Source organism: Gambusia affinis, linkage group LG01 (assembly GCF_019740435.1).
Source record: "Gambusia affinis linkage group LG01, SWU_Gaff_1.0, whole genome shotgun sequence".
NCBI lineage: Eukaryota > Metazoa > Chordata > Actinopteri > Cyprinodontiformes > Poeciliidae > Gambusia > Gambusia affinis.
This window is the reverse complement of record NC_057868.1, coordinates 14,446,651-14,460,380: the sequence shown is the minus strand read 5'-3', so window position 1 is coordinate 14,460,380 and position 13,730 is coordinate 14,446,651. Positions and strand designations below refer to the sequence as shown.

Here is a 13,730-nt window from a genome sequence, read left to right as displayed (position 1 = left end):
TGACCGAGCAGAGGGAGTACACGTGAATGCGTCAGTGACGCAGACGTTCACGCACAAAGCGGGCGTGGCTTCAGCGCACAGTTCAGAGTCAGGCTGTTTTCACTGACGCTGAGACAATTACGGAGCAGTAATAGCTAACATACACAGATACTTTAAATTATTTATTATCAACACAAGTAGGAACCATGTCTGTCGTTTGTTTGAGCCGAAATATTCTGGCTTTTAGGAATTCTGGTATGATGGTGGTGAGTACGGAACAGTTTTTTTTTTATCTAACTCTATGGGTTAGAGCTCATATAATTGCATCTTCTCGGAGAAATGTCCCCAACTGAGAGCTTTCGTGCGTTCATTCACGGTTTAGCCTGCGCTAAGTAAAAGAAGTACTAAAACTCTCACTAATTTAGTTGACACAACACTTTCGGACTACGTATGCGTACATTTTAGAAATAAATTATTATTATTATAATGGCGTATTAGAAAATATAATAAGTGTATTGAAAAATGTCACCGTTTTATCTTTATATGCACCTTTTTGTCAGTAATCGTACTTGAACTGACATGTTGGTTGTTTCCTCTTCTCTTTGAAGTTGTTGTTTAATAAGTTTTCAAAGATGGGTTTAAGGTACAAAAATATAAGCCTGCTTGTGAAAAGGAATCAAAAAACACTTTAGCTTTTATTATTACGTTTACGTTCAATTGTCCTGAAGGAGTCAGTTAGGCAATCATAGGACAGCTGTGATGTAACTCTTCCTTGTCAGTTCACCCAAGCTGCCACTAGGGGGAGACGTCATACTTTGTAATTTAATGATATAATAGAAACATCCAAAACACTACAAATTAAGAAACTTCCGATCATTTTTTGTCATTGTTTTATGATTCCATGAAATATTTTCCTTTCAACTGTCACAGTTAATATGGACATAAATTTCCAACTTATTTCTACCTTGAGTGACTTTTCATTGTGATGCATATTATAATTCTAGTACGTCTTAGAGAGAGGGATTCGGTCATTTATGAATGTGAGAAAACAAGAAAGTTCTGCTCCTATACAACACCATTCAAACCTTTTGAGAAATCCAATCTTTAACTTCTGTACAGATATTGAACTCATGGGGAAAATTTATGTTAATAAATTATTGTTTAAAAAAAAATTACTGCAGGTGGAATTTATCAACAGAACAAGACTTTCATACACGCTTATCCCTAGTGGGATTGCAAGGGATGCTGGTTCCTATCGCTAGATCTCAGTGGGTGAGAGGCGAGGTACACCTTGGACAGGTCGCCAGTCCATCACAGCTGTGTCGTATCATATTATTATATTTTTATCCCAGAGAAACATGAAGTCTTAGCTTATTAATTAGAAGTTCCTAAAAACCCTGATCAACTTAAAAAAGGTACAAATTTGAACATCTTACAGTTAGATTTATTTTCAAAGGTTACCATTAATTGTGGCAGCAAAGATTTTTTTCTAAAAAAACAATACTTTTATTTGAATTTTTTTTAAACCGCACTTTTTTTTCCTCCCTGAATTAAAATACTCAAATGGTACTGACGTAAGTAAATGTGTGAAATTTTACTACTTTAATGAAAGGTGACTTTACTTTAAGGCTTTTAGGGCATCTTTTCACAACAAATTTGTTGTTGTGAAAACAATTATTTAGTTGATACCTACTGTAACTGTCGATTGGTTTCTGTGAGTCAGATGGTGCGTCACGCTCAGACCGCTGCTGTGCCGGCTCCTGAGCCCAGGATCAAGACGTTCCAGGTGTACCGCTGGGACCCAGACACCCCTGGCGACAAACCCCGAATGCAGACGTATGAAATGGATCTGAACACGTAAGTCACAACCGGATCAATGAACAACAACGTCTCTGTATCTGAATTGCATGTCATTGGGAATGTTGCGTCTAACGTTGTTCTTAATGCAGTTGCGGTCCGATGGTTCTGGATGCCCTAATCAAGATCAAGAATGAACTTGATCCCACGCTTACATTCAGACGTTCCTGCCGTGAAGGTAGTAAATCAACTCTATTTGCACATCACAGTGCCAGCCATTTTAAACTTCAAAAAAATTAAAAGTCAATCATGTGACGGACTTTCTGGCAGACTTATTGTGTACCAACTTTCTCAGGTATCTGTGGCTCGTGTGCCATGAATATAAACGGAGGCAACACACTGGCGTGCCTTAACAAAATTGATACAAACACCAGCAAACCCACTAAAATCTACCCACTGCCCCACATGTACGTTGTCAAAGATCTGGTGCCGGTGAGTGCGGTGTTTTGACTTTTTTTCCAAAATTTCTTTTTGTACATTTCAGGAACATCAGACCACCTCTCTAAATCCAATCTTCTATTTCTATCCCCACCAGGATATGAGCAACTTCTACGCACAGTACAAATCCATTGAGCCATACTTGAAGAAGAAGGATGAGAGTCAGGAGGGGAAGAATCAGTATTTCCAGTCAGTGGAGGACAGGCAGAAACTGGTAAGTAATCAGACCTCAAATACTTCCACAGCAAACACAATATTAGTTTTCACATCCTTGTTTAAGTGGCCAGCTTGTCCGTAAGTGAAGACCACAAAGGCAGAGAAAGGTTGTGTCTGACTCCCGTTTGCCTCAACAGGACGGCTTGTACGAGTGCATCCTCTGTGCCTGCTGCAGCACCAGCTGTCCAAGTTACTGGTGGAACGGAGACAAATACCTGGGGCCTGCTGTCCTCATGCAGGTCAGACATGAGATTCATATTGCTATTAAGCAAAAGTTGTTATTGGGTTGAAACGGATTAATCACGATTAATTTCATTAATCGTGATTAATCAATTATTGAAACAATCGTCAACAAATTTAGCAATCAATTATTGTTAACTGGAGTATGCACTGGGCCGGATTTTAGCAGGGGCTTACCGGGGCTGCAGCCCGGGGCCCCGGCATTTCGGGGGCCCCGAAGGATGTTTTATATTTTTGTGAATGGATAGTGTCAGAATTTAATCAATCACTGCATGATTTTGACAGCACCGATGAAAAATGTTCCAATTTGTTCTGGCAAACGTCCGTCTTGAATGCTTGCTTGTTATTGGTCCACTTTTGACGCATCTTACGCATTGGGGAGGAGGAGCGTCAAGGGAATATTATTTTACAATGGCGGACAACCGAAAATATGACAGCGGAGCGCAGAAAAGAAGGAAGAGAAAAGAAAAAGAGCATCGCGCCAAAGAGGCGACAATCAAAATGCCTAAACTGACAGGCTTTTTTAAACCTGTTAGCGGAGATGGAGCAGAAACCTCATTATCCCCGCTCCTCAAACCCTTAGCTATGCTAACACCGGCACTAAGATCCCGCCAGAACCTTTAACCGTGACTGAGTCGGTGGCTGGACTGGCGTCTGTGGAGTCAGAGTCGGTGGAAGCGGGATCTTCTTCCGCAGATGGAAAGACGACTGTGGATCCGTACAGTACCGATCCGGCGCATTTGGGGGAAATTGACGAGTCCGTGCGAGCTTACTGGGCTGGCGAGGAGAGCTGTCAAAATATGAATGTTGGCTTTCAAGCATCAGAACGGGTGTACAAGCATCAAAAGCGTCACTTCTCCAAATCTCACTTTAAACGCAAGATGTTAAATGGTGAGTATATCGAAAGACCGTGGCTGCTCTACTCTCCATCCACGGAGCTGCATTTTGTTTTGCATGCCGCATTTTCAGCAATGCTAATACTCAGTCAAACTTTGAAACTGGTTTCAGTGACTGGAAGCACGCAACTGAAAGCAAATGCCTAAACTTTAAAAAATCCTTCAGAGGGCAGCACTTTGGACTTACCTGGGTCAGGATATTTTCTGAAAACTACAGTATGCCTGATCTCTTTTTTCTAGAAGATATTGTTTATATCCATGTTCTGTCTGACTGGCAGAGAAGCACTTTTTGACATTTATTTCCTCCACTATTTACCAAGAACTTTAAAACCAAAGAAACAGTTTGAGTTTTGATATATTCCACTTGTACTTATATGAACTTGTAAATGCTGGGGATATTTGTATAAATATTGTTTTACTCGCTTTGCTTTGTAAAAGTATATTTGAGCATTGCACTTTCTTGCACTCAATCTGTTTTATAGTTTGTGTTGAAGTCCAGGCAACAATAACTATTCAGTGATTTTATTTTGTGATGCAAGCATCATATTCTAGTTTCAACCCCAACATGTGGTTTAGTCTTTCTAGAAAAGAGTTCAGAGTTGTTTGTAGTTTGTGACAACTGGCTTATTAAAGTTGTAGGTTGTCAAAACTTACTGTCTGGTCATTTTCTGCTCATCCTCTAAAACAAAACAAAACATATATATATTTATATATATATATTTTTTTTTTACTCTAGCCCAGGGGCCCCCATCCTGACTCAGCCCAGGGGCCCCATCCTCCTAAATCCGGCCCTGCCGTTAACCATAATTCTGCTGGAGATGTCTCGATACAGCAGTCCCACCACTCTACCTCCCGGTGGGGTGTCATAATTAAATATGCATGGCATATATACGTTCCCAAAGGGAGAAGGCAGCTATCAGTAAAATATAATGGCGAACACACAGGTCTTTTCATTCGGACAGATAGCCTTTTCGCTCATGGTTCGCTCTCTTCTCTGCCGCTAAGCCTCATGGGAAAACACATAACAACATAACAGCACCCTCTAACCGCTACAATATTTTAGTAAATACGCTGAAGAACGGCAAACACTTGGAAGGCGACGCCTAACAGCTAAAGGCACTGGAGCCTCATCATGGTGGGTTCGTCCAGCTGAGTGACTTCAAAACGCATGGTCCGCCGCCTGACCTGTTGGGTCTCCTGGACTCTATCATCTTGTCTTAATTCATCTGAAGAACTTGATCTCTCTAATAAACAAGTCGAACAAATAGGCTCAGAAGGGATCCGTTGGTCTTGCCGATATTTGTCAAACACATCGTCCTCAGTTTCTGAGAATGACAAGCCCAATGATGTACTCTCTGTTACCTCATCAGTTTCCTCAGATTGGCCAAAAGAGATGTTATAAAATTCACGATTGATGTCACGATTCTCTGCCTCAATGACAGCAGTCTCTTCTTCTGGAATTATTGTTTCCGCAGCAGCATCTCTGTCTGTTGTAAAAAATGTGTCTTGATTTTGCTCGTGTTGCTCCCTGACAGGAGTAAGGACTTCAGTAAGAATCCTTGTTAGTTTCTTTTCATCCACTTATTAATATGCTTAAATTCTGCGGGTCGTCTCGTCTGATCTGAGGTCGTAGCCGAGTGTGGTGCGGGGCGGAGGGGGGACGCGACGGGAGCGGCACAACCGGTTTCCGGCTGTGCGGAAACCGGGCCGGAGCCCGTTAACATTAATTAATTAATTAATTAATTAATAAATAAATAAATAAATAAATAAATAAATAAATAAATAAATAAATAAATAAATAATAAAAAAAGGTTGTGCCTCTAAAGTGAAACAAATTAAGTGGGAAGAGGAAGGAATTTTTTCAGCATTACATTTTCTTTGCTGCTTTCACATCACAAGAATTTCATTTCCAAAGAACTACAGTCCAGTATTCAGAACAACCAGACAGATTTGACTTCAACTATTTCTGAAACCAAAGTTTGGTGTTTCAGTTTCAGTTGCATGAGAACCATAACCACTTTATTTTCATTTTCATCATTCAATTTTTTAAGCTTTCACTTCTAATGACTAATGAGCCAATGTACTCCTAAAAACCTACAAATTACAATACTTTTATTTCCAGTTTACTAAAGGCACAAACAAAGAAAGCACACAAGCTTGTTTGGTCTGACAAGCGTCAGACCAAATGCTTGTCAGACGTTTGGTCTATGGTCTGATATATACATATATATATATGCTGGGCCGGATTTTAGCAGGGGCTTACCGGGGCTGCAGCCCGGGGCCCCGGCATTTCGGGGGCCCCGAAGGATGTTTTATATTTTTGTGAATGGATAGTGTCAGAATCAGTGACGTGCGGTGAGGTTCATAGCTGGTGAGGCACTGACGTCATCAGAATCAGATTTGCAAATAGATGCATAGATTGACAGCAGTTTACAGGTTATGTTTCACTTCTGCATCCTTACACATACAAACTGTAGCTCCCAAAACACACATTTCCTTAAAAAACAAAACAAAATAAATGTCGAAAGTCGGGATAAGCGAGAGGAAAAAAATCTCTATCTCTATTATAATCTATCGCTGCACTTGACTTGCTTCCCGAATCGTTTAGCCTAGCTCGCTGTCACTTACTCGGCAGTTGAGGAGTGAACAAGACGAACGTCTGGGATCTTGAGCGCCCCCTGCCATGAGGCAAGAGAACTGCCTGCCTCACCTCGAACCTGTTCTCTGCCGTTTATAATCGCTCATTACACGAAACACGTTACACAAACACAGTTGGTGACAAAAAGCACTGTACATTATATACATAAGCTAAATTATTGGAAATAAGTTCACATATTAAATGTGTTTAAACCATTTTATTGACGCCGTACAGCAACATGCTCTCTCCGCTTAGCAGCCAGCGCAGAGCCAGGGGTTGCGCAATCCAAGGTGAGGCAGAGCTCGCTGCTGCCTCACCGGCATCGCTTCCAAGCATTTGAATGGGAAAATAAGAAAAATCAGCTATTTTGAACAAATAAACATCGAAATTGGTGAAGCTACAAGAAAAATAAATATTTTTTAGTACAAACCACCGGATGAATATAACAATTTAAATTACTTTATGATTATATTTTTTCTTTCTTTCCATGATGGCAGGTGAGGCACTGCCTCACCTGCCTCCCCTGACCGCACGTCACTGGTCAGAATTTAATCAATCACTGCATGATTTTGACAGCACCGATGAAAAATGTTCCAATTTGTTCTGGCAAACGTCCGTCTTGAATGCTTGCTTGTTATTGGTCCACTTTTGACGCATCTTACGCATTGGGGAGGAGGAGCGTCAAGGGAATATTATTTTACAATGGCGGACAACCGAAAATATGACAGCGGAGCGCAGAAAAGAAGGAAGAGAAAAGAAAAAGAGCATCGCGCCAAAGAGGCGACAATCAAAATGCCTAAACTGACAGGCTTTTTTAAACCTGTTAGCGGAGATGGAGCAGAAACCTCATTATCCCCGCTCCTCAAACCCTTAGCTATGCTAACACCGGCACTAAGATCCCGCCAGAACCTTTAACCGTGACTGAGTCGGTGGCTGGACTGGCGTCTGTGGAGTCAGAGTCGGTGGAAGCGGGATCTTCTTCCGCAGATGGAAAGACGACTGTGGATCCGTACAGTACCGATCCGGCGCATTGGGGGGAAATTGACGAGTCCGTGCGAGCTTACTGGGCTGGCGAGGACGGAGAGCTGTCAAAATATGAATGTTGGCTTTCAAGCATCAGAACGGGTGTACAAGCATCAAAAGCGTCACTTCTCCAAATCTCACTTTAAACGCAAGATGTTAAATGGTGAGTATATCGAAGACCGTGGCTGCTCTACTCTCCATCCACCGAAGCTGCATTTTGTTTTGCATGCCGCATTTTCAGCAATGCTAATACTCAGTCAAACTTTGAAACTGGTTTCAGTGACTGGAAGCACGCAACTGAACGCAAATGCCTAAACTTTAAAAATCCTTCAGAGGGCAGCACTTTGGACTTACCTGGGTCAGGATATTTTCTGAAAACTACAGTATGCCTGATCTCTTTTTTCTAGAAGATATTGTTTATATCCATGTTCTGTCTGACTGGCAGAGAAGCACTTTTTTGACATTTATTTCCTCCACTATTTACCAAGAACTTTAAAACCAAAGAAACAGTTTGAGTTTTGATATATTCCACTTGTACTTATATGAACTTGTAAATGCTGGGGATATTTGTATAAATATTGTTTTACTCGCTTTGCTTTGTAAAAGTATATTTGAGCATTGCACTTTCTTGCACTCAATCTGTTTTATAGTTTGTGTTGAAGTCCAGGCAACAATAACTATTCAGTGATTTTATTTTGTGATGCAAGCATCATATTCTAGTTTCAACCCCAACATGTGGTTTAGTCTTTCTAGAAAAGAGTTCAGAGTTGTTTGTAGTTTGTGACAACTGGCTTATTAAAGTTGTAGGTTGTCAAAACTTACTGTCTGGTCATTTTCTGCTCATCCTCTAAAACAAAACAAAACATATATATATTTATATATATATATATTTTTTTTACTCTAGCCCAGGGGCCCCCATCCTGACTCCAGCCCAGGGGCCCCCATCCTCCTAAATCCGGCCCTGCCGTTAACCATAATTCTGCTGGAGATGTCTCGATACAGCAGTCCCACCCACTCTACCTCCCGGTGGGGTGTCATAATTAAATATGCATGGCATATATACGTTCCCAAAAGGGAGAAGGCAGCTATCAGTAAAATATAATGGCGAACACACAGGTCTTTTCATTCGGACAGATAGCCTTTTCGCTCATGGTTCGCTCTCTTCTCTGCCGCTAAGCCTCATGGGAAAACACATAACAACATAACAGCACCCTCTAACCGCTACAATATTTTAGTAAATACGCTGAAGAACGGCAAACACTTGGAAGGCGACGCCTAACAGCTAAAGGCACTGGAGCCTCATCATGGTGGGTTCGTCCAGCTGAGTGACTTCCAAAACGCATGGTCCGCCGCCTGACCTGTTGGGTCTCCTGGACTCTATCATCTTGTCTTAATTCATCTGAAGAACTTGATCTCTCTAATAAACAAGTCGAACAAATAGGCTCAGAAGGGATCCGTTGGTCTTGCCGATATTTGTCAAACACATCGTCCTCAGTTTCTGAGAATGACAAGCCCAATGATGTACTCTCTGTTACCTCATCAGTTTCCTCAGATTGGCCAAAAGAGATGTTATAAAATTCACGATTGATGTCACGATTCTCTGCCTCAATGACAGCAGTCTCTTCTTCTGGAATTATTGTTTCCGCAGCAGCATCTCTGTCTGTTGTAAAAAATGTGTCTTGATTTTGCTCGTGTTGCTCCCTGACAGGAGTAAGGACTTCAGTAAGAATCCTTGTTAGTTTCTTTTCATCCACTTATTAATATGCTTAAATTCTGCGGGTCGTCTCGTCTGATCTGAGGTCGTAGCCGAGTGTGGTGCGGGGCGGAGGAGGGGGGGGACGCGACGGGAGGGCGGCCGCACAACCGGTTTCCGGCTGTGCGGAAACCGGGCCGGAGCCCGTTAACATTAATTAATTAATTAATTAATTAATAAATAAATAAATAAATAAATAAATAAATAAATAAATAAATAAATAAATAAATAAATAAATAAATAAATAAATAATAAAAAAAGGTTGTGCCTCTAAAGTGAAACAAATTAAGTGGGAAGAGGAAGGAATTTTTTCAGCATTACATTTTCTTTGCTGCTTTCACATCACAAGAATTTCATTTCCAAAGAACTACAGTCCAGTATTCAGAACAACCAGACAGATTTGACTTCAACTATTTCTGAAACCAAAGTTTGGTGTTTCAGTTTCAGTTGCATGAGAACCATAACCACTTTATTTTCATTTTCATCATTCAATTTTTTAAGCTTTCACTTCTAATGACTAATGAGCCAATGTACTCCTAAAAACCTACAAATTACAATACTTTTATTTCCAGTTTACTAAAGGCACAAACAAAGAAAGCACACAAGCTTGTTTGGTCTGACAAGCGTCAGACCAAATGCTTGTCAGACGTTTGGTCTATGGTCTGATATATACATATATATATGCTGGGCCGGATTTTAGCAGGGGCTTACCGGGGCTGCAGCCCGGGGCCCCGGCATTTCGGGGGCCCCGAAGGATGTTTTATATTTTTGTGAATGGATAGTGTCAGAATTTAATCAATCACTGCATGATTTTGACAGCACCGATGAAAAATGTTCCAATTTGTTCTGGCAAACGTCCGTCTTGAATGCTTGCTTGTTATTGGTCCACTTTTGACGCATCTTACGCATTGGGGAGGAGGAGCGTCAAGGGAATATTATTTTACAATGGCGGACAACCGAAAATATGACAGCGGAGCGCAGAAAAGAAGGAAGAGAAAAGAAAAAGAGCATCGCGCCAAAGAGGCGACAATCAAAATGCCTAAACTGACAGGCTTTTTTAAACCTGTTAGCGGAGATGGAGCAGAAACCTCATTATCCCCGCTCCTCAAACCCTTAGCTATGCTAACACCGGCACTAAGATCCCGCCAGAACCTTTAACCGTGACTGAGTCGGTGGCTGGACTGGCGTCTGTGGAGTCAGAGTCGGTGGAAGCGGGATCTTCTTCCGCAGATGGAAGACGACTGTGGATCCGTACAGTACCGATCCGGCGCATTTGGGGAAATTGACGAGTCCGTGCGAGCTTACTGGGCTGAGCGAGGACCGGAGAGCTGTCAAAATATGAATGTTGGCTTTCAAGCATCAGAACGGGTGTACAAGCATCAAAGCGTCACTTCTCCAAATCTCACTTTAAACGCAAGATGTTAAATGGTGAGTATATCGAAGACCGTGGCTGCTCTACTCTCCATCCACGGAGCTGCATTTTGTTTTGCATGCCGCATTTTCAGCAATGCTAATACTCAGTCAAACTTTGAAACTGGTTTCAGTGACTGGAAGCACGCAACTGAAAGCAAATGCCTAAACTTTAAAAATCCTTCAGAGGGCAGCACTTTGGACTTACCTGGGTCAGGATATTTTCTGAAAACTACAGTATGCCTGATCTCTTTTTCTAGGAGATATTGTTTATATCCATGTTCTGTCTGACTGGCAGAGAAGCACTTTTTTGACATTTATTTCCTCCACTATTTACCAAGAACTTTAAAACCAAAGAAACAGTTTGAGTTTTGATATATTCCACTTGTACTTATATGAACTTGTAAATGCTGGGGATATTTGTATAAATATTGTTTTACTCGCTTTGCTTTGTAAAAGTATATTTGAGCATTGCACTTTCTTGCACTCAATCTGTTTTATAGTTTGTGTTGAAGTCCAGGCAACAATAACTATTCAGTGATTTTATTTTGTGATGCAAGCATCATATTCTAGTTTCAACCCCAACATGTGGTTTAGTCTTTCTAGAAAAGAGTTCAGAGTTGTTTGTAGTTTGTGACAACTGGCTTATTAAAGTTGTAGGTTGTCAAAACTTACTGTCTGGTCATTTTCTGCTCATCCTCTAAAACAAAACAAAACATATATATATTTATATATATATATATATTTTTTACTCTAGCCCAGGGGCCCCCATCCTGACTCCAGCCCAGGGGCCCCCATCCTCCTAAATCCGGCCCTGAGTATGCAGGTGAAAAAAAACAACATATTGAGAGCAGTAAATGAGCCAAAGCTGTACAAAAATATATACATTTTGCATTTAAGATAAAAACCCAGTTTGCTCTGTAAATATGTTTTGGACCAAACTCTTCAAGTGGTATAGTCTTAGCTTCACTCGGTTCACATTTATCAAAGGAATGCTCTGGCATTGCATTTTACAAAATGTTTATTTTCTTATTTACAAAAGGAATTCAATTATTTATTTATTCCAGTGTTTTATGTATTTCTAATATTGTATTAAAAAGGTTGAAAAATAAAAAAATTTCATTCTATGAAATGAAAACTCTTCAGACTATGGTGTTTTCTTAATCGTCAGAATAAGTGGTGGAATAATCGATTGCTAGAATAATTGTTAGTTGCAGCTCTGTATTGATTACGGTGGTAATTCTTGTCATGAACACAGGAGTGTGATTATTTTCAGTTAAAGACACAGAACAAAAAGTGGGAAATAATTTTGATCTATCGGTTTTATATGGCCTTTTGTTGAGGCAATATAACTTTTTCCCCGTTTTTACTTCTCAGATTTGTTTAAAGTTTCACCTCATGATGGTAGTATTCATTTCCATGTCAAAGGTTGATAAGTGCACATGATGAAAACATGTACAAATCTCCAAACTCGGGCATCAAAGCAAAACACAAAGCCTACTCAAGGAGAAAGTAGTCTTAGCGAAGTCTGTGGCTCGAATCCACAGAGAGATTTCCTGGTCGTAGCAAAATCTGCTGCTTGAATTTGATTTTCTTGATGAAGATGTACACAGTCATTCCTCCAGGACAGTGAGATGGAACCTGCGGGCGAACGATTTCCTGAATTTGGACCAGACACTAAAAAAAAAGGCACCGCTTTTTATGGCTAAACATAGAGGAGGAACATTTAAGGAGACTAGTTATGAATTTCATGTAATGATGTGACCCACAATCACCAGTACATGTTTGTAGTGAGAGACCACATACATCAAAAACCTCAGTAAAATAAAAACATGCATGTTGTACCTGAGAAACTTTATACTCACAAGCATAAAGTTTGTCTGGCTGCTGACTTTCCAAGAGCTTTTAGTTGTTGCTTTGGTACGTAACTGTGTGGCTTCCTTAGTATTTTGTCTTCCTTTTAAGTTTTCTTACTCCTACACATTTAAATTGGTAATTGAGAACAGTCAGCTTTTTGATGCATCACATCCAAGTCATATTACAGTAACTCAAGAATACCTAGAGAGATGAAACTAGAGATCTCTAACGGAATAATTATTACTCTGAATTCTCAAACTCTGGCCTCTGTGTTGTTTTTCCACAGGCGTACCGGTGGATGATAGACTCCCGTGATGAATTCACAGAGGAACGTTTGTCTAAACTTCAGGACCCTTTCTCCCTGTACCGCTGTCACACCATCATGAACTGCACCAAGACTTGTCCCAAGGTACCCAAAACAATTAACAAACACTTTTTGTAGCATAATTATGAGTTTCTTTGTCTCATTGTTTCATTCCTTTCAACAGGGTCTCAACCCGGGAAAGGCCATAGCAGAAATCAAGAAAATGATGGCGACTTACAAGGAGAGGAAAGCTGCAGCTTCATGAACAACAGTTCTTGAATAACGTCTGGACAGGGAGGAGGAGGAGGAGAACCGACCTCAAACCTTCTGCTACATTAGCTTTTTTTAAGACTTTGATTGTTGTATGGGTGGATTTGTGTGAGTGTGAATGTTGAAGGGAAATAAAACTGTAAAAGTTAACAGCTGGTCATCAAATATATATTGTGTGCTTCAACATTATGGACCACAACTTTAATTGCGTGTAAACAGAAAACAGGAGCTTTGCATGTTGGTGTGTTTAATCTGATAATTGTAAATAATGTATTCAGTAAAGATTCTCGGAGCTTCTAATGCTGTTTTGCATTGATTTGGTCTGAAAAGACATTTTAATCAAATGTCCCAATTTAAGCTGCAATAAATTACATCATGAAAGATACAGTGAGGTGGAATTTTCTGGTCCAAATGGATCCACTGAGATACTAAAGATTATCATATTATAAATTTTATATGTTTGAAAGGAGAAATAAAGGTCAAAAAACAAGATGACATGCATTTGTAACTAGCAACATTGAGCCAGTTTGCACAAATGGTACTGCTTGCTTTTTTTGTTATTTAAAACATATTTTTTTTAAATTAGGTGACTTCCTGGAGGAAATTAGTTGCACTGAAATGTATTTAGGAGTATCAGAATTAAGGAAGGGTCTGAATATGAATGCACACAATTTTCTAAACTTTTATTTATTGAAAAATATGGTCTTGCTACTATGTAATAAATATATATCAAATAAATAATAAAAACATTTATTTTTTTGTAAAAGAGCGACAAACGTGTCTCCAAATTAGCTGTAATTGGATTAAAATGCATACCTGTCAAGTATGGGGTGGTGGGGGAAGAGAAGA

At 40.1% G+C, this 13,730-nt stretch overlaps 1 protein-coding gene across 1 annotated transcript; it reads left to right on the top strand.

The window, feature by feature from the left end:
• On the top strand, positions 1 to 13,268 carry LOC122835847 (succinate dehydrogenase [ubiquinone] iron-sulfur subunit, mitochondrial-like). The gene is made up of 8 exons (XM_044125259.1): positions 1 to 245; positions 1,703 to 1,836; positions 1,929 to 2,014; positions 2,132 to 2,268; positions 2,372 to 2,488; positions 2,628 to 2,729; positions 12,594 to 12,716; positions 12,796 to 13,268. The coding sequence occupies exons 1-8, from the start codon at positions 186 to 188 to the stop codon at positions 12,874 to 12,876; spliced, it is 840 nt and encodes a 279-aa protein (XP_043981194.1). The 5' UTR covers positions 1 to 185; the 3' UTR covers positions 12,877 to 13,268.
• The last annotated feature ends 462 nt before the right edge of the window (positions 13,269 to 13,730 follow it).